This window comes from Trachurus trachurus (genome assembly GCF_905171665.1).
Source record: "Trachurus trachurus genome assembly, chromosome: 9".
Classification (NCBI taxonomy): domain Eukaryota; kingdom Metazoa; phylum Chordata; class Actinopteri; order Carangiformes; family Carangidae; genus Trachurus; species Trachurus trachurus.
The window spans coordinates 2157408-2184343 of record NC_139895.1 but is presented as its reverse complement, the minus strand read 5'-3'; the positions used below and the strand labels follow the sequence as shown (position 1 = coordinate 2184343).

Sequence of the window (26936 nt, the reverse complement as noted above, 5' to 3'; positions counted from 1 at the left end):
CCTCAGCGGCGTGCTGCACCTCACCAACGACAGCTACGGCATCGAGCCGCTCGGCTCCGCCCCCGAGCAGCACCTGCTGTACCGCCTCCAGGACGTGACGTCATCACAGCCGCGGGGCTGTGGCACGCCGCATCACCATCACCATGACGACCACCAAGACCGTCACCATGACAACGCCACGGAGCACACAGCTCAGTACGAAGGAGAGGAAGTCCACCACCGGCAGCACAGCAGAGTGAGTTCACACCAATCTTATAACTTATAAACCGGTGTGACTTATATATGTTTTTTTCCTCTTCATGACGTATTTTTTGACAGATGCGACTAATACTCCGGTGCGACATATATAGTCCAGAAAATACGGTAGTCAGAGTTTGTTTTTCACCAGGCCGACCTGATGTTTAGAGACCAGGGACAGCTGGAACACTCTTTGCATTTTTCTCAACAATCAGAAACCCTTTCCACTAGAATATCCAATTTAATATATTTAAAAACCTTAATGTGTGAATTCCAAAATGATGTATGAAAGTGGTTTTAAGTAGACTAATATTTTCAGGTTGCACAAAGAAAGAGAAAGATTTGTACCGTCATGTGTGATGTTGTTTTATTTTTGTTAGAATTTATATTATAAGGTCACCTATAGAAAACAGTCTGGTTGAGGAGCCGGTGTTGAAGTGAAGGTGTCGGTGTCGACTCTACCAGACTGACGGAGGAACTTGTTTCTCCTCAGGTGAAGCGAGCTGTTCTTCATAAGACTCACTATGTGGAGCTGCTGCTGGTGGTCGACAACGAGAGGGTGAGACACACACACACACACACACACACACACACACACACACACACACACACACACACACAACAATAAGTAATGATAACAAGATGATTCACTTCCTGTGTGTGTGTGTGTGTGTTTCTTTCTCCTCAGTTCAACTACATGAACAAAAACGAGACGGCGGTGAGAGAGCAGATGGTTCAACTGGCCAACTTAGTAGACAGTGTGAGTACACACACACAAACACACATTAATATTAAACAGAAAGAAATGTTTATTTGGACCCATTAGCTGTTAGAGGCCCCCCAGTACGAAGGAGTATTAGGGCCAGCCCCCCAAAAAGAAGCCAGACGAAAAAAACAAAAAATTCATCGGGAAAAAAAAAATCCATCAGAAGAAAAAAATCTGGCAAAAAAGAAAAGAAAAAAGGGGCAGGTATAAAAATAAATAAATTGAGAAAATATCAAAGTACTGTAGTCGGTGGCCATGGCTGCCTCTACAGATGCCTTGATTAAAGCAGATATCAGTGGAATGTTTTTGTTAATATAAGTCCTAAATAGTCCTATTTTCCGTCAGCAATCACTTACATGAAGTATTTCAGCCTAAACACGAGTCTCTCCGTCACTCTGCTCTGCTGTAACCCGAGGAGAAAATTTTCCTTGTGGGATACAAGTGTTATCCAATGAGGAGAGAGAACGGCATGAAGGGCTGTGTGTGCAGCCAAGGGATGCGCGTGAATGTGGTGACGTAGCACGAGGACCAATTGATGCCTGACAAGGGCGGGGGCTGCTAACTCATGGTGCGTTCAAAGAAACTCGTACTTTGTGTTTTTCCTTCCTGTGAAGTCATACCAGTTCGATCTGGTACGAGTTCACGGGTCGGAAGTTACGAGTGGCCGTTATAGGGAACTTTCACAGACAACAGGATGGTAAAAACACGAGCTACGGGTTACCTGGAACGCTACCAAGTCGTAGTTGTGACTTGAAGCTGTAACTTACGGTTTCAAAAGCCTGCCTTGAACGCAGCATTAGCCAAAACGGCCGTGAAGCTGATATCTGCTTTAAGCTGTAGGCTACTTCAGTAATAAGGATATTCTCTCTCTTTTGGCTCATAAACACGGTGTGGTCATAAGTATGAGGACGTTGAAGAGTCTGTGTCAGAAACTTGGTTTGTTTAGGAGGATAAACCACACAAACTTAGTTTTTGGATTGGATTATTATTATTTTTTTTTTTTTTGCCAGATTTTTCTTTTTCCCCGCCGGATTTTTTTTTTTTTGGCTGGCCCTAATACTCCTTCATACCCCAGGCTGAGGCAGACAAAACGTAGAGAAAAAGGGCGATTTTCTGCCTCTGCGCTGGTCTCACATTTGGGCTTATTCTGACAAAACGGTAGCTCCATTCAGAAAAAGAAGCAGACCGTGGTCGTCGTAAGGACTTCCTGAACACTTTGATATGGCTTTGGTGTTTCTACAGTAAATATTTTGGAAACACTTGCAAGTTATAAACAGGGCTCCCTTCTGCTTCTCTCAGAAAATCTTTGTAGTAGAGTCAATGAGAAGCAGAGACAGACGTGGCCGCACTGAGAGGCTCACGGTTTAAAGTCTCTCTGCTTTGTTGAGCACTTTGTTAGAGCGAGGACGAGTTTGTCTACATTTGTGGAAAAAGTCATGTGCGTGGAGTGTAAATTGTGGCCGTGAGCAGCGTGGAAAGAGAAAAGTTTCTTATAATTTCAGACGACTTTCAGCCAATGATGTCATCCACTCTAGCTGGAACATTCCGCGCAATACACACCCATTATAATCTCAACATTTCTCCAAAAATGATCATGGTCATTGAACAGTGATTGATCAAAAACTATATGACCTATCAAAACGTGGATTAACAAAACAATAGACGAGACTTGTAGCTACATTTTAAGGTTTAAATGGAGTCTCCAGGTGAAAGTATGCCGGAGCAGTAGACGTTTGAAAACCTCCAATAATTTGTATCTTTTTTGACCTCCTCCCATTCATTCTCTATGGGAACTTTGTCGCAGTTTTTCGCCACTTAGGTCACGAAAAATCTGTATTCTGCAGAGAAAAGTAAGAGCACAGCGATCCAGATCGAACCGCTTCGAGTTGTTGGACGAGTGTCGAATTGTAAATTTACACAGAAGATAAAAAATAAAAAGAAGAAAAATTCCACAGTATAACAATATTTACTAGGGATGAGCGAGTACAGCATTATCTGTATCTGTATCTGTATCTGTTAACCATATGAATTATCTGTATCTGTATCTGTACTCGGAGTGGGCGGGGCCTAAACCGGAAGTGGGCGGGGTTTAACCCAGAAGTGGGTCGGGTTGTCTTGAAATGGGCAATAACCGGCATGTTATTTTAAGCATGCAATTGACATGGGTTGATCAGAAATTGTTATAGTTATTGCTGATTAGAAAACTGTTTACAGGACAATACAACACATGCGGTTGCAATTATTAAGGAAAATGTAATGAACAAGAGTTTTCATACTCAACAACTTTTTTTTTAACTTTAATTTTTTTTAATGATCAGTGTGATTTTTCTTTTTCTTTTTTAATTTTATTTCCACACCAGGTGTGTGTGTGTGAGTGAGTAGCCTAAGAGAGAGACAGAGACAGCTGAGTGTCAGCTTCTCTCTGTGTATCACTCATTATTCTGTATCACTGATCATGAGAGAGAGAGGAGGGGGGAGAGAGAGTAGCTTAATTTGTAATTTATACCACTACTATTTTTTATGAAATACAGCAAGAAAGTGTCAGACACTCAGTGCGTGAAGTTAAAAAAACTGGTTAGAGCCAGCTGACGGTTCAAAAAAAAAAAAAAAACTCCGACGACCGGCAGAGAGAGAGAGAGAGAGAGAGAGAGAGAGAGAGAGAGAGAGCGTGTGTGGAAAAAAAAAAAAAAAAATCTCCGACAGGCAGAGACGCAACGCGAGTCGGCACCACGTCTGAACGAACCCACGTTTACAAGAACTCTACTGGTTAATAAGTAAGTAACTGAAGTAAAAACAAACCTGAAGCTGAAGGAACCCTAAACGTTAAGGGTAAAGACCGGCCAACCTGAGTGACTGAGGGAGAGACAGACAGCTGTCAGCTGTTCTGTGTGTGTGAGTGATCAGAGCGGGACACAGCAGCAACTCACCTGCATGTGTGTAGGGGAGGGGCTGTAGCCTATCACAGAACACAGACACAGTCAGCTACCCAATGAGGATTTTCATTCAATCTTTTTTTTTTTTTTTTTTTTTTCCGAGCACAGATATTGACTCGTATTACTCGTTTAATACTCGTACTCGGCAAAAGTGCTTTATCCGTACCGGATACTCGTTTCAGCCGAGTATCCGGCTCAACTCTAATATTTACCCTGAGGCCCTAATAAATAAAAATGTGTGTGTGTGTTCAGATCTACATGCAGCTGAACGTGCGCGTGGTCCTGGTGGGTCTGGAGATCTGGACTCAGCAGAACCGGATCAGCACCGAGGGCGCCGCCGGAGAAGTCCTGAGCCGCTTCACGCAGTGGAGAGAGAAGGAGCTGGTTGCTCGCCGCCGCCACGACTCGGCCCAGCTCATCCTGTAACACACACACACACACACACACACACACACACACGCACACACACACACACACACACGGGCTGTGTCCAAAATCCCCCCCTCCTCTCTATCTAGTGACCAGTTGTTGTAGTGGTGTCTCAATGTTTAGTGATTATTAATGTTCACTATATAGTGACTGAATCTATCCCACAATTCACCGCCAAATGTAGTGAACATCCGATGGTCACTAACCGGAGCAAGATATCCCATCATGCATTGCGGTCACGGATCGCCGTTACCACACCGGCCCAGAGCGACCGGTGTAGCTACCAAATAAATGAAGTAGTGACCGGTGTAGCTACCAAATAAATGCAGTAGTGACCGGTGTAGCTACCAAATAAATGAAGTAGTGACCGGTGTAGCTACCAAATAAATGAAGTAGTGACCGGTGTAGCTACCAAATAAATGCAAGTAGTGACCGGTGTAGCTACCAAATAAATGAAGTAGTGACCGGTGTAGCTACCAATTAAATGAAGTAGTGACCGGTGTAGCTACCAAATAAATGCAAGTAGTGACCGGTGTAGCTACCAAATAAATGCAGTAGTGACCGGTGTAGCTACCAAATAAATGCAGTAGTGACCGGTGTAGCTACCAAATAAATGCAGTAGTGACCGGTGTAGCTACCAAATAAATGCAGTAGTGACCGGTGTAGCTACCAAATAAATGAAGTAGTGACCGGTGTAGCTACCAAATAAATGAAGTAGTGACCGGTGTAGCTACCAAATAAATGAAGTAGTGACCGGTGTAGCTACCAAATAAATGTGTCCAGCTGCCAGAGTTGTCCGGTCGCGGCTTCCACAGACTCCCACAACAAACGTCAGACCAAATTTCCTAACAAGCGTTATAAACTGACCAGAGACTCTGGATAGCGGGGCTAATTTCTGTTAGCCCGTCTATGGTGTTTTACATTATACGTTAGCATTAAGCTAGCGGACTTTATGCTTAGTTGTGACACTGGCTGTGTGTGTTTTGAACGTGGTTTCAAACTATATGTACACCCGTAGGTCTATGCTACACCGGCCGTTACCATGGTTGTATCCATGGTAACTATGCCGGCCGTTACGATCGCGGTCGGAACGTTTCAATTACGCGACGTAATACGTCATTAACTGTGCGGCGGAGTAGTGTCTGAAAGTGTTTTTTTATTTGACCAGTGAGTCACTATATAGTCACTATATTGAATTCACTATATAGTGAGTAGGGAGGAGGGAATGAGGGAGGGATTTAGGACAACCATAGACCAGAGTGGCATTTTTATGCAAATGAGAGTGACTGATGCATCCTGGGTAATTTAGGGGCAGCGCCCGGCATTCAGCCTAACTGGCTTGACAAACCAACTAACAAAAAAGTTGGCTATTAACAGGCTGTTTACAGACGATACTTAGCCAAAACCTCCCGGTGATTCCACCAAATACGTGTAGATGTCTGGGTCAGACATTTCTGGCCACTGTGTGGAGTCATTGATCACTGTGGGAGGCTAAAGGAGCATACCGCTAGATTGAAGCAGAAGTAAGTGATATTTTTGCGTTAATATAAGTCTTAAATAGTTGTATCTTCCGACAGCAATCACTTCTATAGAGTGTTTGGTCTGAAACACGGGTCTGTCAGTCACTCTGCTCTGAGCCGAGGAGAAAACTTTTCTCGTATCCTACAAGTTTTATCCAATGAGGAGAGAGAACGGCATGCAGGGCTGTGTGTGCAGCCAAGGGATGCGCCTGAATGTGGTGACGTAGGGACGAGGACTGTTATGGTGCGTTCAGGGCAACTCGTAACTCGTGTTTTTCCGACCTGTGAAGTCATACCAGTTCGATCTGGTACGAGTTCACGGGTCAGAAGTTACGAGTGGCCGTTATAGTGACTTTCACAGGTAAAACAGGTCGGAAAAACACGAGTGGGTTGCCTGGAACGCTACAAAGTCTTAAGTCGTGACTTGAAGCTGTAATTTACGGTTTCAAAAGCCTGCCTGGAACGCAGCATTAGCCAAAACCACCGGATCGCTTACTTCTGCTTTAATTAATTGTAGTTTTTCAAGATAGCGTGAACGGTGGGTTTCAAAGAGGGTGTCAAAATAATTACGAGACATAGTGCTACAAAAGAAACACAAAATAAAACATTCAAATTGATTGTTAGTTAGTCTACGCTCCATCAAAACACAAAAAGCCACTGAGTGCAATTTAAAAATGCCGGGCGCTGCCCCTAAATTACCCAGAATGCATCAGTCATTCTCATTTGCATAGAGATGCCGCTCTGGTCTGTGGTGATGGTGATGATGGTGATGATGATGATGATGAAGGTGATGATGGTGATGGTGATGATGGTGATGATGATGATGATGGTGATGATGGTGATGATGGTGATGATGATGATGATGAAGGTGATGATGGTGATGGTGATGATGGTGATGATGATGATGATGGTGATGATGATGATGATGATGATGGTGATGATGATGAAGGTGATGATGATGATGAAGGTGGTGATGATGAAGGTGTGTGTGTCCTACAGGAAGAGGGGGTTCGGAGCGACGGCTGGGATGGCCTTCGTCTCCACCGTCTGCTCGCGGAGCCACGGAGGAGGGATCAACGCGGTACGAAGCTCTGCTCTGATTGGTCGACTCAGCTGACTGATGATGATGATGATGATGATGATGATGATGATGATGATGATGATGATGATGATGATGATGATGATGATGATGATGCGTTCAGGGACTACGGAGAAGCTGGTTAATTCTTTTACTCTCTCCCTCTCCTCCTCCTCCTCCTCCTCCTCTCCTCCTCCTCTCTCCCTCCCCTTCCTCTTCTCTCCTCCCCCTCCTCTCCTCTCCTACTCCTTTCCTCCTTCTCTCTTCCTCTCCTTCCCCCTCTCTTCCTCCTTCCTCTACTCCTCCTCCTCCTCCTCCTTCCCTCCTCTTCCTCCTCTCCTCCTCCTCCTCTCCCCCTCCTCCTCCTCTCTTCTCCACCTCTTCCTTCTCCTCCTCCTCCTTTCCTCCTCTTCCTCCTCTCCCTCCTCTCCTCTCCTCCTCCTCCTTCCCTCCTCCTCTCCTCCTCCCCCTCCTTCCCTCCTCTCCCTCTCCACCTCCTCCTTCTCCTCCTCCTCTCTCCCTCCTCCTCCTCTCCTCCCTCTCCTCCCCCTTCTCTTCCTCCTCCACCTCCTCCTTCTCCTCCTCCTCCTCTCCTCCTCTTCCTTCCCTCCTCCTCTCCCTCTCCTCCTCCTCTACTCCTCCTCCTCTCCTCTCCTCCTCCTCTCCTCCTCCTCCTCCTCCTCCTCCTCCTCCTCCTCCTCCTCCTCCTCTCCTCTCCTCCTCCTCTCCTCCTCCTCCTCCTCCTCCTCCTCCTCCTCCTCCTCCTCCTCCTCCTCCTCCTCCTCCTCCTCCTCCTCCTCCTCTACTCTTCCTCTCCTCCTCTCCTCCTCCTCCTCTCTCCTTCTCCTCCTCCTCCTCCCCCTCCTCTCCTCCTTCTCCTCCTCCTCCTCCTCCCCCTCCTCTCCTCCTTCTCCTCCTCCTCCTCCTCCTCCTCCTCTCCTCCTCTTCCTTCCCTCCTCCTCCTCTACTCCTCCTCCTCTCCTTCTCCTCCTCCTCCTCCTCCTCTCCTCCTCCTCCTCCTCTCCTTCTCCTCCTCTTCTCCTCCTCTCCCTCCTCCTCCTCCTCCTCCTCCTCCTCTACTCTTCCTCCTCTCCTCTCCTCTCCTCCTCCTTCCCTCCTCCTCTCCTCCTCCTCTCTTCCTCTCCTCCTCTCCTCCTCCTCCTCTCTCCTTCTCCTCCTCCTCCCCCTCCTCTCCTCCTCTCCTCCTCTCTCCTCCTCCTCCTCCTCCTCCTCTTCTCCTTCTCCTCCTCCTCCTTCTCCTCCTCCTCCTCCTCCTCCTCCTCTCCTCCTCTTCCTTCCCTCCTCCTCCTCTACTCCTCCTCCTCTCCTTCTCCTCCTCCTCTCCTCCTCCTCCTCCTCCTCTCCTTCTCCTCCTCTCCCTCCTCCTCCTCCTCTCCTCTCCTCCTCCTCCTCCCTCCTCCTCTCCTCCCCCTCCTCTCCTCCTCTCTCCCTCCTCCTCTCCTCCTCCTCCTCCTCCTCTCTCCTCCTCCTCCTCCTCTCTTCTCCACCTCCTCCTTCTCCTCCTCTCTCCTCCTCCTCCTCCTCTCTTCTCCTCCTCTCCTTCTCCTCCTCCTCCTTCTCCTCCTCTCTCCTCCTCTTCCTTCCCTCCTCCTCCTCTCCTCTCCTCCTCTCTCCTCCTCCTCTCTCCTCTCCTTCTCCACCTCCTCCTCCTCCTCCTCTCCTCCTCTTCCTTCCCTCCTCCTCCTCCTCTCCTCCTCTTCCTTCCCTCCTCCCCCTCCTCTCCTCCTCTCTCCCTCCTCCTCTCCTCCTCCTCCTCCTTCTCCTCCTCTCTCCTCCTCCTCTCCTCCTCTCCTCCTCCTCCTCCTCCTCTACTCTTCCTCCTTCCTCCTCCTCTCTCCTTCCTCCTCCTCTCTCCTTCTCCTCTCCTCCTCCTCCTTCCCTCCCCCTCCTGTCCTCTCCTCCTCCTCCTCCCCCTCCTCTCCTCCTCCTCTCCTCATCTTCTCCTCTTCTCCTTCTCCTCCTCTCCTCCTCCTCCTCTACTCTTCCCCCTCTCCTCCTCTCTCCTCTCCTCCTCCTCCTCAGTTCACCAACAACAACGTGGCCTCCTTCTCCTCCATCGTGGCTCATGAGCTCGGTCACAACTTGGGGATGAATCATGACGACGGTCGCTCCTGCAGCTGCCCGGTGGCGGCCTGCATCATGAACTCTGGAGCCACGTACGACACACACACACACACACACACACACACACACACACACACACACACACACACACACACACACACACACACACACACACACACACACACACACACACACAGGGCCGTTGCTAGGAGTTCTGGGCCCCCTTAAAGAATACTAAAGTGGGCCCCTCCCCCTAACTTTTCCTTTTTTTCTCTTAGACTACGTATGTATTATCGTTTTTTATTTAGCCTACTTTGTTTTGATGCTAATGCAGCATTACACTGCAAAAACTCAAGTATCTTAGCAAGAATATTTGTCTTATTTCTAGTCAAAATGTCATTTCTAGTCAAAACAAATCTCATTCTACTTAAAATAAGACACATCATATTAAAAGTAGTTTGTTTTTAGACACTTTTTACTTCTTTCAAGCAGATTTTCACTTGGAATAAGTAGAAAAAATCTGATAGTGGAGCAAGTTTGTCTTCCTTATTACAAGCACAAAAAACTTACTTTCACTGGCAGATTTGTCTATTTATTGTGAATTTAAGTGAAAATTATGTAAAAACAAGTTAATTTTTAGGTAATGAGTCTTATTTTAAGTGGAAAGAGATTAGTTTTGACTAGAAATGAGACATTTGGACAAGAAATAAGACAAATATTCTTGGAAAGATGTTGAGTTTTTACAGTGTACTATGAGTATTAGTCAGGGTCTTATGCAGAATAAATCAGTCATACAAAGATTAGACTACTGGGGTTTGGGGTGAACTTTATGCTACTTTTAAATATGAAGCTTTATCCATTTAAACTAAATAAACTACAGCAACAAGTGAAAACAGCGTTGGGTTTACCCTAACGCATAACAGGCAAATTTAATTTATTCATGGCCACATTAAAGCAGAAGGAAGTGATATATTTGTGTTAATACAAGTCTTAAATAGTTATATCTTCCGACAGCAATCACTTACATAGAGTGTTTGGTCTGAAACACGGGTCTGTCAGTCACTCTGCTCTGCTCTGAGCCGAGGAGAAAACATTTATCGTATCCTACAGTTTTTATCCAATGAGGAGAGAGAACGGCATGCAGGGCTGTGTGTGCAGCCAAGGAACGCCGTGAATGTGGTGACGTAGCGACGAGGACTGTTATGGTGCGTTCAAGGAAACTCGTATTTTTCCGACCGTGAAGTCGTACCAGTTCGATCTGGTACGAGTTCACGGGTCAGAAGTTACGAGTGGCCGTTATAGTGACTTTCACCGGTAAAACAGGTCGGAAAAACACGAGTGGGTTGCCTGAAACGCTACAAAGTCGTAAGTTGTGACTTGAAGCTGTAATTTACGATTTCAAAAGCCTGCCTGGAACGCAGCATTAGCGAAAACGACCGGATCACTCACTTCTGCTTTAAGTGAAATTATTAACTTAACCGATTATCCATCTGATTATCTGTCCTGCTGCGAGCGGACAACTTCTTTCAGCGGTGACTGACTGTATATAAAAGTGAAATATATATAGGCTATAGTTAAGCAACATATTATTACCTATATCACGACAGGCCGTGGTCTATGCTCATTAGACCACGGACTGGAGTGATATATAGCTTTTATAAAACGGTTACCAATAATGACAATATGAAAGAGGGATACGCATCAATTTCATGTAGTTTTATTCAACCAGAATAAAAACTGTTCCCAGCTGTCCAGGCGTTAGCTCCTAGTAGCTCTGCATCTGGTCTCAGTCCCCTCTACCATTGTTAACCCTCTGGAGGTGAAAGTTTAAACCTTAAACATGTCAGTTACACTACTTTAGTCCAGTTTTTAACATCGTAAAAACCTCCTCTCCTCCTCCCCCCCCCCCCCCCCCCCCCCCCCCCCTCCTCCAGTGGCTCTAAGAACTTCAGCAGCTGCAGCGCCGACGACTTTGAGAAGCTGATGTTGTCGGGGGGGTCGTGTCTGCTCAACGTGCCGCGGCCCGACGAGGCCTACAGCGCCCCCTACTGCGGCAACCGGCTGGTCGACGTGGGAGAGGAGTGTGACTGTGGATCCCAGAAGGTCAGTGAACGCCACACGGAGGAGGAACAACATGTAGAGGCTGTTTTAGAAACCGATACTACCGTACTATACCTACTACATACTGCGTTAGTATGTACTGTATACTGCATACTGAATGTAGGATTCAGTCTGCTACTTCAGCAGACCGACACCGTTCACACCACAGTATGCAGTATACGAGTTTCCCAGAATGCATTTCACGGCAACCGGTAGCGGTAGCTGTAAAACAGGCTAACAGCTGTTTTATTTCTCGCTCTAGCGCTGTTATTATGTAACTTTATTAAGTTTTAATATGTTCTCATGTGAGAAAGTAACTGTTAAGACCCCAATTATACGGCCAGTTTATCCAAACGAGGCTGTTTAGAAGTTTGCTCCGCTGGTCTGCAGAGCTGCTCGGTCGGCCAACCTCCGTCGTCATCCCGGGGGAGAAAACCATCGCTAATTAACTTACCTGCAGGTTTTTAGAGGTTTACCACCGGCTGGTTACATTATTTCTAGGAGATAAATGTTGGTCTCAGTGATGAAATCTAACACCTGTATCAGTAGCATTAGTTAGTCTGAATGTAAAGTGAAGCTTCCTGTGTGTATTGGACAGAAGAGCAGCGCTGCCTCGGGGCTCTGGAGCCTACGGACACAAACCACCACATTTACATCAATAAATAAATGTTTTACAATGAACACATCAGTCTGCATTAAGTTTTATTTTATTAAACTATAGTTACGGTACACGGCAAAGATACTTCACTACCGTCTTTGGTTACGGTTAGACGTCAGGGGAGCATTGCATTATGGGATACAGTACGCAATGTAGACTGGTCAGATGCTGGAGATATTTCCCGAATCAGTACGACATCCGGGAATTTTTTGCATACTGCAGATTTTGCTTTTGTTTGCATACTGTATCCTGCATACCGCATTTTGGCCAAATCATTACGTACTAGCAGTATAGTATGCGGCTTCGAATACAGCAGTTACATTTACGTGTGTGTGTGTGTGTGTGTGTGTGTGTGTGTGTGTGTGTGTGTGTGTGTGTGTGTGTGTGTGTGTGTGTGTGTGTGCAGGAGTGTGAGGACGACCCCTGCTGTGAGTACCAGACCTGTAAGCTGAAGCCTGGAGCTCAGTGCGCCTTCGGAGAATGCTGCTACAAGTGTCAGGTAACTAGTTCATCACAATACCTTCTATTATTATTAGCATTTACATGAACTGCAATTTAGTGCAATTTATCTCAATCCTGCACTTTATTGGGGCATTGTGCAATCAAAATACATTTACTCTTGCACTTATGCACTCGTCACTTTAGCACATATTAACACTGTAGCACTTTATAACAGTTCTGTAATCTTTTGGTCCCCTTACTTCTTTTTTTTAAATTTATTTAGCACATAGTAAATGACAATATCCATAAAATTGATTACACAACATACGTTTCACAGACTTTTTAAGTGAGGAGGAAGTTCCTCCACATCTTGGAACCTCTGTAGGAAATCTTCAACTGGGATGAAACAGTTCTGGATTGTGGGGACCGAAGCGGGTTAGGCTGCTTTACGGGTTGAAAAATTATGAAATTGAAGTTTGTTTGCAGAAAATAAATTGTGAAACACGGAAGGAAGTGTTTTGTTTAAAGAACCATATACAAACATACATACTGTATACTTCTTTATACTTCTTTGGTTGTGATTATTACGTATTCATCACTTCCCTTACAGAAAAACCACATGAACTTCCCATGCACTAGAATATTTTTTATTTTAATTCATTCTATTTTATTTTATTTTATTTAAATTCTTAATTCTATTTTTATCCCTCCCTTTAAACTATTGTTGGTTCCTTTATGTTTGCACCTGACACCAAGACAAGTTCCTCGTGCTGTAAACCGACCTTTACTGCTCTGGGTGATAAAACACTTCTGACACATGTGCTGCTCTACATGCTAACACATGTGATCACATGTGAAGTTCATGTGTTTTTCTGTAATATAATATAATATATAATATAATATATATAATATATTATAGTTTATAATCTTGTTTGGTGCATGATTAACATCAATTAAATTCATTCATCTACTGTTACAGCATCGTACAGCCTGAGGCCAAAAGCTTTCTGTCAGTTCAATAAAGAATTAAAAAATAAAAGTAGACACTCATGTCAGTAATGTTGAGGCATTTGAAACCAAATTCACACAGAAATCAATATTTTAAAAGCAAATTAAACAAACATCTTGGAATTGAATACCTGTAAGATGAAATATGCACATACAGGGTTTTATGTCGGCTTATGTAGGTTTTCTTGTTGTTGTTACATTTTTTATAACCACATACTGGAGTGTCTTTGATTTAGGATGATGATTCATAGCTTTTGTAAAGTTTTTCTTGTCTTATTATGTCGTGATTGTAAATGTTTAAATGTACTGGTTTTAAATGTGGAGTCACAGCTAACTACTAAATCTATTTTCCCTGCTGTGTGTGTGTGTGTGTGTGTGTGTGTGTGTGTGTGTGTGTGTGTGTGTGTGTGTGTGTGTGTGTGTGTGTGTGTGTGTGTGTGTGTGTGTGTGTGTGTGTGTGTGTGTGTGTGTGTGTGTGTGTGTGTGTGTGTGTCTGTGTGTGTGTGTGTGTGTGTGTGTGTAGTTCCTGCCCGGGGGAGCCGTGTGTCGCTCCAGCTCAGATGAGTGTGATCTACCTGAGTTCTGTAACGGCTCCTCCCCGCTCTGCCAGAGCGACGTCTTCTCCCAGGTAACACACACACACACACACACACACACACACACACACACACACACACACACACACACACACACACACACACACACACACACACTCAAAATAAAAGCTCTTTATAAGAGGTTTATATTTAGGGCCCTACAGTATGAAATCTGTTTTATATTTCCCCAAATTCAATTTTTTCCATTTTAGTTTTAGTTTTTTTTACCTTTTACTCTTATTTTACTACCAAAGAGTGTGTTTTTAATGCCAATGACTAAAATATATAATATAAATTGTTTTATATTTTATTGAGGTAACAAAAAAACAACATACCTTAAGAACAAATACTGCATGATACAACATACCACTGCCACCCAGATTTATTTCCCCTCAATCTGCAGTTTTCCCAGACCAGACATACGTTCCTCTTCCACATGAAAACAGCTCTTCAGTCAAATTATGTTAATTTACTTGTTAAAAAAATTCGTACGTTTTAATTGGCCAATCAATTCTGCGAATCCATGTCCATGTCGTCCTGTCACCTGCCTGAGAAACTGTTGTCATGTGGGAGAAAAATGCATTTAAACTGATGAGGAAACGTTGTATTTCCTGTGTGTGTGTGTGTGTGTGTGTGTGTGTGTGTGTGTGTGTGTGTGTGTGTGTGTGTGTGTGTGTGTGTGTGTGTGTGTGTGTGTGTGTGTGTGTGTGTAGAACGGGCAGCCCTGCAGGAACCAGCAGGCCTACTGCTACAACGGGAAGTGTCAGCACCACGACGGACAGTGTCAGGACATCTTTGGATCCAGTAGGAACACACACACACACACACACACACTCACACACACACACACACACACGCACACGCACACGCACACTATAAAATGTGTATCAAGAGTATCGGTGCCGATCCCGACTTCAACAGAACCCAGCGCTCGTCATCGTGACGTCCTGACGCCTCCTGAACGACAGAGTTCAGAGCTTCACTGTCCCTGACTGAATGCTATGAAGTCTGCTAGCTTCATGCTAACATATAATGGAAAACATCATAGACAGGCTAACGGAGATTAGCATCACTACCACTGTTTTTATTTTAACGTAGAGTTAGAGCCAGGAACTGATACTTCATCTGTTCTTCCTCCTCCTCCTTCTCTCCTCTTCCTCTCCTCCTCCTCTTCTCTCCTCCTCCTCCTCCTTCTCTCCTCTTCCTCTCCTCCTCCTCTTCTCTCCTCCTCCTCCTCCTTCTCTCCTCTTCCTCTCCTCCTCCTCCTCCTCCTCCTCCTCCTCTTCCCCTTCCTCTCCTCCTCTCCTCCTCTCCTTCTCTTCCTCTCCTCCTCCTCCTTCTTCTCCTCCTCTCTTCAACCTCCTCTCCTCTTCCTCCTCTCCTTCTCCTCCTCTCCTCCTCTTCCTCTCCTTATCCTCTCCTCCTCTCCTCCTCCTTTTCCTCTCCTCCTTTCTTCCATCCTCCTCTCCCTCTCCTCCTCCTCTCTTTCTCCTCTCCTCTTCCTTTCCTCCTCCTTCTCTCCTCCTCCTCCTCCTCCTCCTCTCCTCTTCCTCCTCCTCTCATCCTCTTCCTCTCCTCCTCCTCCTCCTCCTCTCCTCCTCCTCCTCCTCTTCCTCCTCCTCTCATCCTCTTCCTCTCCTCCTCTCCTCCTCCTCCTCCTCTCCTCCTCTCCTCTCCTCCTCCTCCTCCTCCTTTCCTCCTCCTTCTCTCCTCCTCCTCCTCTCCTCCTCTCCTCCTCCTCCTCCTCTCCTCCTCTCCTCCTCCTCCTCTCCTCCTCCTCTCCTCCTCCTCCTCTCCTCCTCTCCTCCTCCTCCTCTCCTCCTCCTCTCCTCCTCCTCCTCTCCTCCTCCTCCTCCTCTCCTCCTCTCCTCTCTCCTCCTCTCCTCTTCCTCCTCCTCCTCTCCTCCTCCTCTCCTCTCCTCTCCTCTCCTCTCCTCTCCTCTCCTCTCCTCTCCTCCTCCTCCTCTCCTCCTCCTCCTCCTCTCCTCCTCCTCTCCTCCTCCTCCTCTCCTCCTCCTCCTCCTCCTCCTCCTCTCCTCCTCCTCCTCCTCCTCCTCAGAGGCGAAGGCTGCTCCTGACATCTGTTTTAAAGACGTCAACAGTAAAGGCGATCGCTTCGGTAACTGTGGTTACCAGAACTACGGCTACAAGAAGTGTGAGAGCAGGTAACACACACACACACACACACACACACACACACACACACACACACACACACACACACACACACACACACACACACACACACACACACACACACACACACACACACACACACACACACACACACAGGAGGAGTGGTGTTGTTCGAATTCTCCGCGATTAATTTCATCCACTATGTAGACTAGTGGACGACAAAACACCCACAATGCACCGCAAAATTGAGTGAACAAGCGATGTACACTACTTCCTACTCCCGTATGTATCCCACAATGCAATGCGGCATTGTTTTGCCAGAGAAGAAGAGCACCAAGCTAATTAGCATGTTAGCTAGGATTTCTTTAGGTTATTTAGCAGTAAACTCCTCAGATGTATTTTTCTTCGCTCCGTTTGCCTGAGCAGCAGGAGTTGGGCAGCAGCATCCCAACAATAACAGGCAGCATTAAATCAATATAATAGAGAGCTGAAGCGGAAGCAGGAAGTAACGGCGCCATGGGACCAACAATTCAAACGGATCACGAAATAAAACTTTGGCTCCCGTTCATTTGTATGGAGACTTTTTTCGAATTGAGGTCCCATGGGGCCGTTACTTCCTCGTTCCGCTTCGGCACTCTATAAAGAAACTGTAGTAGAATATGTAGTAAATACCAGCTAACGAGCTAAGCTAATAGCCACATAGCCGTTACGGCTCACGGTCGGGACACACAACAGTGGTCGACCAATTTTATTTTACTTTGGGAAAATGTTGTTTTTGGTTTCCATAAGTATCCCAAGAAAGAAGGATAATGTTACTTTTTAGTAAATCTGTTTTTATTTTTTGCAAAATTTAATATTCATAAAAGTAAATTTTCTAAGAAAACCCCTTGCTTTTATGTTTTTCAAAAAGAAATGGAACTTTATTTTAAGCTAATCACCAAATCAGCAAATGAAAAGGCTTTTAAAACCATAGACCTTTGTAATATGTATAACCTTGTTGTATAATGAACATCACCCCTGGCACATGTTCTTTGTGTTTTCATTGTATACTGTTCCCTGTATACTATTTGTACCTGTCAACTTCTTTTAAATAAAGCTGTTGATTTTAAAAAAAAAAACAGTAGTCGACCAAACTAAACTTCTGATATTTCAACAGTTTATTGTCCGAGTAACACAACCACACAGAATCACATCCTCAAATGTTCCCGCAAGTGTCGGTTTTTATTATTTTATTTTTATGTGTCCGGTTTGTTTACATGATTCTCGGCGTGTCTGCTTCCGTCACAGCAGTAGGCTAACACGCTAACACGCTAACACGCTAACACCTGGAGCATCAGCTGACGCAACCACGTCCAGAAAATGACCGTGTAGCGTCTGAATTCTCCTCCCGTCGTTCCCTACATCGTTACATGATGGAGTGGAGAGGGAGGGAGGGAGGGAGTGGATGATTTACAACACACACACAGACACGCAGCGTAACCGTGTTGTGTGTCCGTCTCCATAGAAACGCTCTGTGCGGGAAGCTGCAGTGCTCCAACGTTCAGGCGGTGACGGTGTTCGGCATCGAACCGTCGATCATCAGCACGCCGATCAGCGGAGGGAAGTGTTACGGAGTCGACTTCATGCTCGGGTCCGACGTTCCCGACCCGGGGATGGTGAACGAGGGGACGAGGTGCGGAGAGAACAAGGTGAGGAGGAGGGGGGGGGGGAAGAGGAGGAGGGAGGAGGAGGAGGAGGGAGGGGGGGGCGGGGGGGAGGAGAGGAGGAGGGAGAGTAGAGGAGGAGAGGAGAGGAGGGGGGGGAGGAGAGGAGGAGGAGGAGGGAGAGTAGAGGAGGAGGAAGAGGAGGAAGAGAGGAGGAGAGGAGGAGTAGAGGGGAGGAGGAGGAAAAGGAGGGGGGGGGGAAGAGGAGGAGGGGGAAGAGGAGGAGGAGGAGGAAGAGGAGGAAGAGTAGAGGGGCGGAGGAGAAGGAGGGGGAGGAAGAGGAGGAGAGGAGGAGGAGGGAAGAGGAGAAGGAGGAAGAGAGGAGGAAGGAAGAGAAGGAGGAGGGGGAGAGGAGGAAGAGGGAGATGGAGGAGGAGGAGGAAGAGAGGAGGAGGAGGAGGAAGATGAGGAAGAGGAGGAAGAGAGGAGAGGAGGAGTAGAGGGGAGGAGGAGGAGGAGGAGAGAAGGAGGAGGAAGAGCGAGATGGAGGAGGAGAAGGAAGTGTAGAGGAGGAGGAGAGGAAGAGAGGAGAGGAAGAGGAGGAGGAGAGAAGGAGGAGGAAGAGCGAGAAGAGGAGGAGGAGGAAGAGGAGGAGGAGGAGGAGGAAGAGGAGGTGCTAACCCTGGTCTCCTTCTTCTTCTTCTGTGGTGTTCAGGTGTGTATGAACTTTGAGTGTCGCGGCGTCGACGTCCTGAGCTACGACTGTGACGTGGAGAAGAAGTGTCACGGCCACGGGGTGAGTCGCCTCCGCCTGTCGCTAGGCAACTGTCCGCCTGTTGCTAGGCAACTGCACCTCCATCACCTTGCTTTGCCACTTCTGTGCAACTTTCAAGTCACAAAATGCCTTAAAGGAGAATTCCGGCCATTTTTTGACCCCTAAATAAACCGTTGTCCTGATGGTCAGCCAGTGCTGGGGGGAGCAAAAAAAAAAAACGCGACGAAAATTGCTGCAGGCAAACCAGAGTTACCATGGCTACCTGGCGCTAGGGATAGCCAAATATCTATGGTACATGACTGGAATCCGTAGTAGGGCTGGGTATCAATCAAAATTTTTCGATACCGGTACCGATACCGATACCTTAGCTTCGATACCGGTTCCTGAACGATACTTTTTTCGATACCAATTTTATAATATCAGTTCTAAAAAAACATATAGTTGACATCGTAGTTGACATATTAAGGTTTTTAAATAGGCTAAAGGTTTCAGATTTGTTGAGGGAAAATGCAAAAAGTGTTACAACTGTTCCTTGTCTCCACTAAACATTACTGTCAGGTAGGCCTATTTAAAAAAAAAAAAAAAAGCATTTTATGAGCAGAGGCAACGCTGCTCCGACGTCTGCTCCCTCTGTATGTGCGCGTTGCGGAGCCGAGAGAGGCAGTTTCTCGAGAATTACGTCAACGAACGTCAACGAAATACCGGAGCATTCTGTGCAAAGCGCCAGTAAGTTTAAGCACATGAAAAACAATGAAAACCGGACGTTTTAATGAACAAAGAAACAAACCCGGACGCCCTGGACAGGACGTAAAAGACATGTGCAGGTAAAAGAGGACGTTCGCCCTGCATGCTGCAACCACGTAATGTTACAGCTGATCACCGACAGCATCTTGATCACGTGATTAACCTCCGGGTACCGAAACTTGGCACCGAAAAACAAGGCATGTTTTGATACTCGGTACTACCGAAGCGTTTCGGTCGGTGCCACAAAAGAACCGAAGTTCGGTACCCAGCCCTAATCCTTAGAGACACCATCAATTTTAGTCACGTCGCTTTTTGCTCCAACCAGCACCGGGTGACCATCAGGACAACGATTTAGGGGTCAAAAATGACCGGAATTCTCCTTTAAAAGTGAAAAGGCGCCGTGTTGGGACAGAGTTTGGATGTTTTCTATTCTTTATAAACACCGGCACCGTTTCAACGGTCCCTCTGTCCCTCAGGTGTGCAACAGCAACAGGAACTGCCACTGTGAGGACGGCTGGGCTCCTCCTTTCTGTGAGGTCAAAGGTTACGGCGGCAGCGTGGACAGTGGACCCACGTGGAACGGTGAACTCCCCTACACACACACACACACACACACACACACACACACACACACACACACACACACACACTTCTAACTGGCTTATTAGTGTGAATGCTGAAATGCTCAACTCTTTTTTAAATTCAGGAATTTTTCAAACTTTTCGTGTCTTCGTCGTCATCGTCGACAATTCAAGTAATTTCCAGCCATTTCATACAAAGTCTCACATCTTCTACTTTTAAATTTATTCTCAGCCATTGCTTCGGCTATGTTAGTGCTGGTTCATCAGTTGTCCTTCCTGTCAGGTTAGCTGCAGATGTCCACTATTCAACCATTACATTTAAACATGCAGGATTTCAATGTTTTCTTCTCCCTTTAGCATTTCTACTGCTTTTTACCTTTAAAAGACATTCATCTCATACTACAAGTTACATGTTTCAGCTTTAGCATTAGCCTTTTAAACAGTTTCTTAAGCTAATTTAGCGTTGATTCAACAATTTCTTCAGCTTATTCAGCATTGCTTCAGCAACGGCGTTCAGCTGCTTTCAGCATTCACACGCATTTTCTGCAGGAAATGCTTTCTTTTTCTAGTTGTAATGAATTTAGTAATATTAATAATAATCTTTAAGTCATTAACTCGTGCATCTTTCCAGCCCTTAAGCGTTGATTATCTTTCTACAGTGGTAAATATTAACACAGTGTCACAAAAATAGTTTTTCCTCAGACTCTGAGCTAGAAAGGAATTTTGAAAGTAGCTTTATCCGTTGTTCAGATTTCTGTGTAAATGTATGCAAATTAGCGCATATTTAATTAGATATTGCCTCATTTACATATTTAAACATAAAATTTGACAAAACATGTAATATAAAAAATATTTGTCTTAATGTGAGTGATAAACTCTGGAAGTTTCATGGTGATATCTGTTAGTTTACATTTTTTACCCAGTTCACCTGTAGTGATGATCACTTCCTGTTCCTGTCAGAACCTTTCAAAATAAGATGAGCAGTGATTATCTTTCTGCAGTGGTAAATATTAACTCCAGTTAAATGTCAGAAAAAAAGATTCTTAAGTGTTGCTGTCAATCAAACTCAACACTTCCTGTGCCGACATTTCAGAATAAAAGCGCAGTACTTTTCAGTCCATTGCTGTTTTTGTACTTCCTGTCTGACCTGAACCGTGTGTGTGTGTGTGTGTGTGTGTGTGTGTGTGTGTGTGTGTGTCTCTCTCCTCAGACAAGGACACGTCCCTCAGAGACGGTCTGCTGGTCTTCTTCTTCCTCGTCCTCCCTCTGCTCGCTCTGGGTGCGTTTGTTTTCCTGCGCAGGAACGAGCTGCTGCGGCGCCTCGGGCTGAGCCGCAGGAAGAGGTCGCAGGGCTTCCAGTGAGTCGCCATGTTGTCACCACCACTGTTGGGGGTAACGCGCTACAAAGTAACGCGTTACTGTAATCAGATTACTTTTATCAGTAACGAGACACAGACACGGAGCGTTGTAAAAGGTTTGACACCAGAAATGATCTCTAGGAACTTGAAGGATTAAAACCTGGGTGGACAACCGGGTCAACTAGCTGCTACAAATATCATACAAATGATGCAGACCCGCCCCCTCTGATACTATGTGACCAGACTGTGGAAATTGTTAACTGTTTTTTTTTTTTTTTTTTAAACTTTATTTTTATTGAGTCATTCAATTTACAATATAATGGAGAAAAAGAAAGAAGAACAAGGAAGAAAGTGCACAGACGGAAAAATGTACGCAAATATATCGTTACACAGAGAAAGATATAACAATATGTATATAAGCGGTAGATCCAAGGTTTAGAGTTACTTCAATCATTTTTGTTCTGTTTATCCACAGTCTACTCTTCTTGTCAAAACAGGACTAAACCATTCACACACTAGTGTACAACAAGACTGAGAGAGCACATCAAATAGGACAGTAGAGGGCACTGTACTCAAGCAAAAAATAAAAAAGTAAATAAATAGAAAAGTAAAAAGATAAAACAGAGCACAAGTTGTGATAGTGTCGCTTATTCAGGATGAGCTGTCCATTTCCTCCATAATACAGTGAATTTGTCCATGTTCAAGTTCAAAGAAAAAGTCAGTTTTTCCATGTTATACATTTGTTTTACAATTGCAGTCCACTCTTCTTTAGATGGAGACTCTTTCGATAGCCATCTTCTCGTAATAGCTTTTTTAGCGGAGACCAACATTATTTTAATCAAATAATTGTCAGTAACACTGATTGTGGGGGAAATATTACCAAGATAAATTGTACAAAAATCATGTTTAATCTCAAAGCCCAATATTGAATTAATTTTCACCACTACATCCCGCCAGAAAGAATGTATAATCGGACAGTCCCAGAAGACATGGAAATGGTCCGCCTGTGCGTTTCCACACTCTCCATAACTTGTCTGACCTTTCTGAAGCTGTTTTGTTAACTGTTTTAAGTACTTAGGAACACTCATAGATGACACATTGAGATTTACTGATAATACTGACTTCATCCACAAAAAGGCCAGTCAGAGAATGTTTTTAATCAGGAAATTGAGGGGGTTCGGGGTCAGGGTGGACATCCTGGAAAGGGAGTATGTCAGCCTGGTAGAAAGCATTTTTATTTTTAATACCACCGTCTGGTACGGGCACTTCACCCAAATAAACAAAAATAGACTTAAAGCAGAAGTGAGTGATATATTTGTGTTAATATAAGTCTTAAATAGTTATATCTTCCGACAGCAATCACTTACATAGAGTGTTTGGTCTGGAACACGGGTCTGTCAGTCACTCTGCTCTGCTCTGAGCCGAAGAGAAAACATTTATCGTATCCTACAGTTTTTATCCAATGAGGAGAGAGAACGGCATGCAGGGCTGTGTGTGCAGCCAAGGAACGCCGTGAATGTGGTGACGTAGGGACGAGGACTGTTATGGTGCGTTCAAGGCAACTCGTATTTTTCCGACCTGTGAAGTCGTACCAGTTCGATCTGGTACGAGTTCACCGGTCAGAAGTTACGAGTGGCCGTTATAGTGACTTTCACCGGTAAAACAGGTCGGAAAAACACGAGTGGGTTGCCTGGAACGCTACAAAGTCGTAAGTTGTGACTTGAAGCTGTAATTTACGATTTCAAAAGCCTGCCTGGAACGCAGCATTAGCGAAAACGACCGGATCGCTTACTTCTGCTTTAATAGGATCACCAACACGGCTGGGAAGATAGTTGGCCGTCAACAAAGATCAGTAGACAGCCTCTATAACACCGCTGTACAAAGCAAAGCCCTGTCAACAATTAGAGATGAGACTCGGCCCCTACACAGTGAATTTGAACAACTTCCCTCAGGGCAAAGAAAAAGATCTACAAGGGCTCCTTTATCCCCAATGCCATCTGCATAATAAACAAGACACAATAAAGGGGATTTTATTTTATTTTATTTTTATTTTTACTATCTGTATGTGATGTGGCCGCTGTTGACTTTGTTCTGTCTCATGTATAAGCCTTGCTGGCAAGCGTTTGTGTTCTGACTGTTCTGTGAGACCAAAGATGAATTTCCTGCCTTGGCGGGACAATAAAGTTTTTCTAATTATATTCTAATTACTAGTTACTTTCTCTAGGGAGTAATAAAGTAATGTAAGGCATTACTATTTTTGAGAGTAATATGTAATATGTAATATATTACTTTTTTGAGTAACGAGCCCCAACACTGGTCACCACGCAACAAGAACAAGAAGAAGAAGTGGTGGTGAAGAGTCACTGACAGCAGTTCTCTCTCTCTCTCCCTCCGTCCTTTAGAGCCGACGGAGCAGCGTCAGCCAATCCCAGCAGAGGACCGCCTCCCCGGACGCAGCCTCCTCCGCCTGTCGCCCGGGGCAACAACAACTACAACATCGTCAGAGAAGGAGTGAGTTCACTGTGTGTGTGTGTGTGTGTGTGTGTGTGTGTGTGTGTGTGTGTGTGTGTGTGTGTGTGTGTGTGTGTGTGTGTGTGTGTGTGTGTGTGTGTGTGTGTGTGTGTGTGTGTGTGTGTGTGTGTGTGTCTAACCCAGACTAAACCACTGACACAAACAGTTAAAACACCGAGACGAGACACGACAGGAAGAAACAACCAGATTCTGGGCTGTTTTGTTTCATTAAAGGAATAGTCCAACATTTAGTCACATTGCCCCATCACCATAATCCCTATAGTCATAGCAGTAGGTTCGTTACCTTTAATTGTCGGTGCAAGCTGTTTTTAGAACGGCGGAGCAGAGCCGTGAGCTGCTCAGAGCTACGCTACGGAGGCTCATTATGGGATTTCTTGGTTTCCCTCATCAAACTCATCAAATACACAATCCAACAACTCCAAATCGCTCTGGTGGACAAGTTGTGAGCTGCACATTCACCACGCTATGAGATAATAACACAACGTTACCAGACAGAGTTGTTGTAGAGGGAAATTCACGTAAAACAGCTGATGCGTGTTCCCTTCAGGGACAGTTTTTCATCAACAGTCTCTGTATTTCCGTCTACAACAACTCTACGTTCTAAAAACAGCTTGCACCGACAATTCAAGGTAACAAACCTACTGCTATGACTATAGGGATTATGGTAATGGTACAATTTGCCAAAATGTTGAACTATCCCTTTAACATGTTTTCTTTCAGAATAGTGGGAAAAAAAGAAAATCCACATTAAAGTTATTTTACTTCATGTAAATCCAAAAATGGTCATTTCCTTTGTATCCGCACCAAATCATAAAAGTAGGATTGACATTAACAATCTCTGTAGTTTTACAGTCCAAGTCTTTAAAGGCCGTTTTCTCAGAAAGAGTTTTTCAGACTCAGACTCCTCTCTAGAAATCTCCACTTCAGCAGCACTTACAGACACCAAACCTTCCAGTTTGATTCCTTTCTATATTCTGAAGGTTTTTACAGAGGGGATTGTTGATAAATCATCACAGCCTCATTTATACAACATTTTATTACTAAAAACATGGAGAAATGTGATTTTTTTTAGGGCTGGTGACAGTATTTTCTCATTTACAGAGTGATGAAAAGAGATATCCACAATCCTCCTCTGGAAAAACTAAAGACTCTAATATGTCAACAAAATAAAACAAGAATGAATTTTGAAAGTAGCTTCATCCATTGTTCAGATTTCTGTTCTGGAAATGTATGAAATTTAGTGCATATTTCATCAGATATTGCCTCATTTACATATTTAAACATAAAATTTGACAAAACTTGTAATATATCAAATATTTGTCTGAATGTGAGTGATAAACTTGGGAAGTTTCATGGTGATACCTGTTGGTTTTATTTTTTACCCTCTTCACCTGTCGTGTCTCAGTTTAGGTGTTCACTTCCTGTTTTCATGACGTCAGAACCTTTCAAAATAAGACGACGTTCGACCGTCTGTTTGATTCCTGATCACGTGTGTGTGTTTCTGTCGTCACCACTAATGATTACAAACTAACGCCTCTGCTCTCTCCACCTGAAGCACCACGCTCAGCTGCTGCCGCCACAGGAGGTAAAACACTCAGTACTCACACTCTAATACTACAGCTGTAACATTACTGCAGTATTACTGTGGTATCACTGTAATACTACTGTAGTTCTTCCACTGCTGCTTCTTCAGTTCTCTTCATTTACTTTGGTTTTCACCTCGTTTTCAGTGTCGATGGTTCATTAGTGCACGTTCCCTCCTCCCCCTGCCCTCACTTCCTGTCTGGTGTCAAAATAAAAGCCCTTTATAAGAGGTTTATATTTAGGGCCCTACAGTATGAAATCTGTTTTATATTTTCCCAAATTCAGTTTTTTCCATTTTAGTTTTTAGTTTTTTTTACCTTTTACTCTTATTTTACTACCAAAATGAGTGTTTTTAATGTCAATGACTAAAATATATAATATAAATTGTTTTATATTTTATTGAGGTAACAAAAAAACAACATACCTTAAGAACAAATACTGCATGATACAACATTACAGATTTGCTTCCCCTCAATCTGCAGTTTCCCCAGACCAGATATATGTTCCTCTTCCACATGAAAACAACTCTTCAGTCAAATTACGTCAATTTACATGTTAAAAATAGTTTCTTACGTTTTAATTGGCCAATTCTGCGAATCCGTTTCCATTTTGTCCTGTCACCTGCCTGAGAAACTGTTAAAGGGATAGTTCAACATTTTGGCAAATTGGCCCATTGCCATAATCCCTATAGTCATAGCAGTAGGTTCGTTACCTTTAATTGTCGGTGCAAGCTATTTTTAGAACGGAGGAGCAGAGCGGCAGGCTGTTCAGAGCTACGCTACGGAGGCTCATTATGGAATTTCTTGGTTTCCCTCATCAAACTCATCAAATACAAAATCCCAAAACTCCAAAACGCTTTCGTGGACAAGTTGTGACCTGCACATTCACCACGCTATGAGATAATAACACAACGTTACGAGACAGAGTTGTTTTAGAGGGAAATTCATGTAAAACCGCTGATGCACGTTGCGTTCAGGGACAGTTTTTCAGCAAGCAGTCTCTGTATTTACCTCGAAAACGGCTCCGTTTCGTAACGTTCCATTATTATCTCATAGCGTGGTGAATGTGCAGGTCACAACTTGTCCAAGAAAGCGTTTTGGAGTTTTGGGATTTTGTATTTGATGAGTTTGATGAGGGAAACCAAGAAATTCCATTAGCCTCCATAGCGTAGCTCTGAACAACCTGCCGCTCCGCTCCTCCGTTCTAAAAACAGCTTGCACCGACAATTAAAGGTAACGAACCTACTGCTATGACTATAGCGATTATGGCAATGGGCCAATTTGCCAAAATGTTGAACTATCCCTTTAACATGTGGGAAAAAGATGCATTTAAACTGATGAAGAAACGTTGTATTTCCTGTGTGTGTGTGTGTGTGTGTGTGTGTGTGTGTGTGGTCAGGTGGTGGAGACCAACAGGACGACTGCTCCCTCCCACGCTGCGAGGCCTCCTCCTCCTCCTCTGTAAGACAAAGTGCTGCACAGACGGCGTCTTCTCTGTAGGAGAGACCGGGGCGAGACGAGACACTTCTCATACTCAGCATCACTGCATCAAGACAGTTATAGTTGTAACGACACACTGCTGATCTAAACCGCTACTTTCTCGCCTACAAATGTTTGAAATGTCGATAAAGTGATATATTTACAGAGTTTAACACTACCTATACACTTCCAGTGTTTGAGCTAAGCTAGTTACGGGCGATACGGCTCTATCTCCATGGTTACTGCACACACAG

General features: G+C 44.7%; 1 protein-coding gene across 2 annotated transcripts in view; it reads left to right on the top strand.

Moving 5' to 3' along the window:
• adam9a (ADAM metallopeptidase domain 9a) overlaps positions 1-26936 on the top strand; it is a 51842-nt gene that overhangs the window by 22844 nt on the left and 2062 nt on the right. The window contains exons 6-23 of one of the 2 annotated variants that reach the window (XM_083978993.1): positions 7-235; positions 731-796; positions 926-997; positions 4189-4358; positions 6885-6966; positions 9007-9140; positions 10983-11151; positions 12213-12305; positions 13779-13883; positions 14565-14655; positions 15911-16016; positions 17492-17675; positions 18346-18426; positions 19626-19731; positions 20941-21088; positions 23491-23599; positions 25176-25205; positions 26603-26664. In XM_083978993.1, the coding sequence (XP_083835119.1) occupies positions 7-235; positions 731-796; positions 926-997; positions 4189-4358; positions 6885-6966; positions 9007-9140; positions 10983-11151; positions 12213-12305; positions 13779-13883; positions 14565-14655; positions 15911-16016; positions 17492-17675; positions 18346-18426; positions 19626-19731; positions 20941-21088; positions 23491-23599; positions 25176-25205; positions 26603-26664 (2037 nt within the window). The remainder of the gene's footprint in view (positions 1-6; positions 236-730; positions 797-925; positions 998-4188; positions 4359-6884; positions 6967-9006; positions 9141-10982; positions 11152-12212; positions 12306-13778; positions 13884-14564; positions 14656-15910; positions 16017-17491; positions 17676-18345; positions 18427-19625; positions 19732-20940; positions 21089-23490; positions 23600-25175; positions 25206-26602; positions 26665-26936) is intronic. The other variant, XM_083978994.1, reaches the window with a different exon arrangement.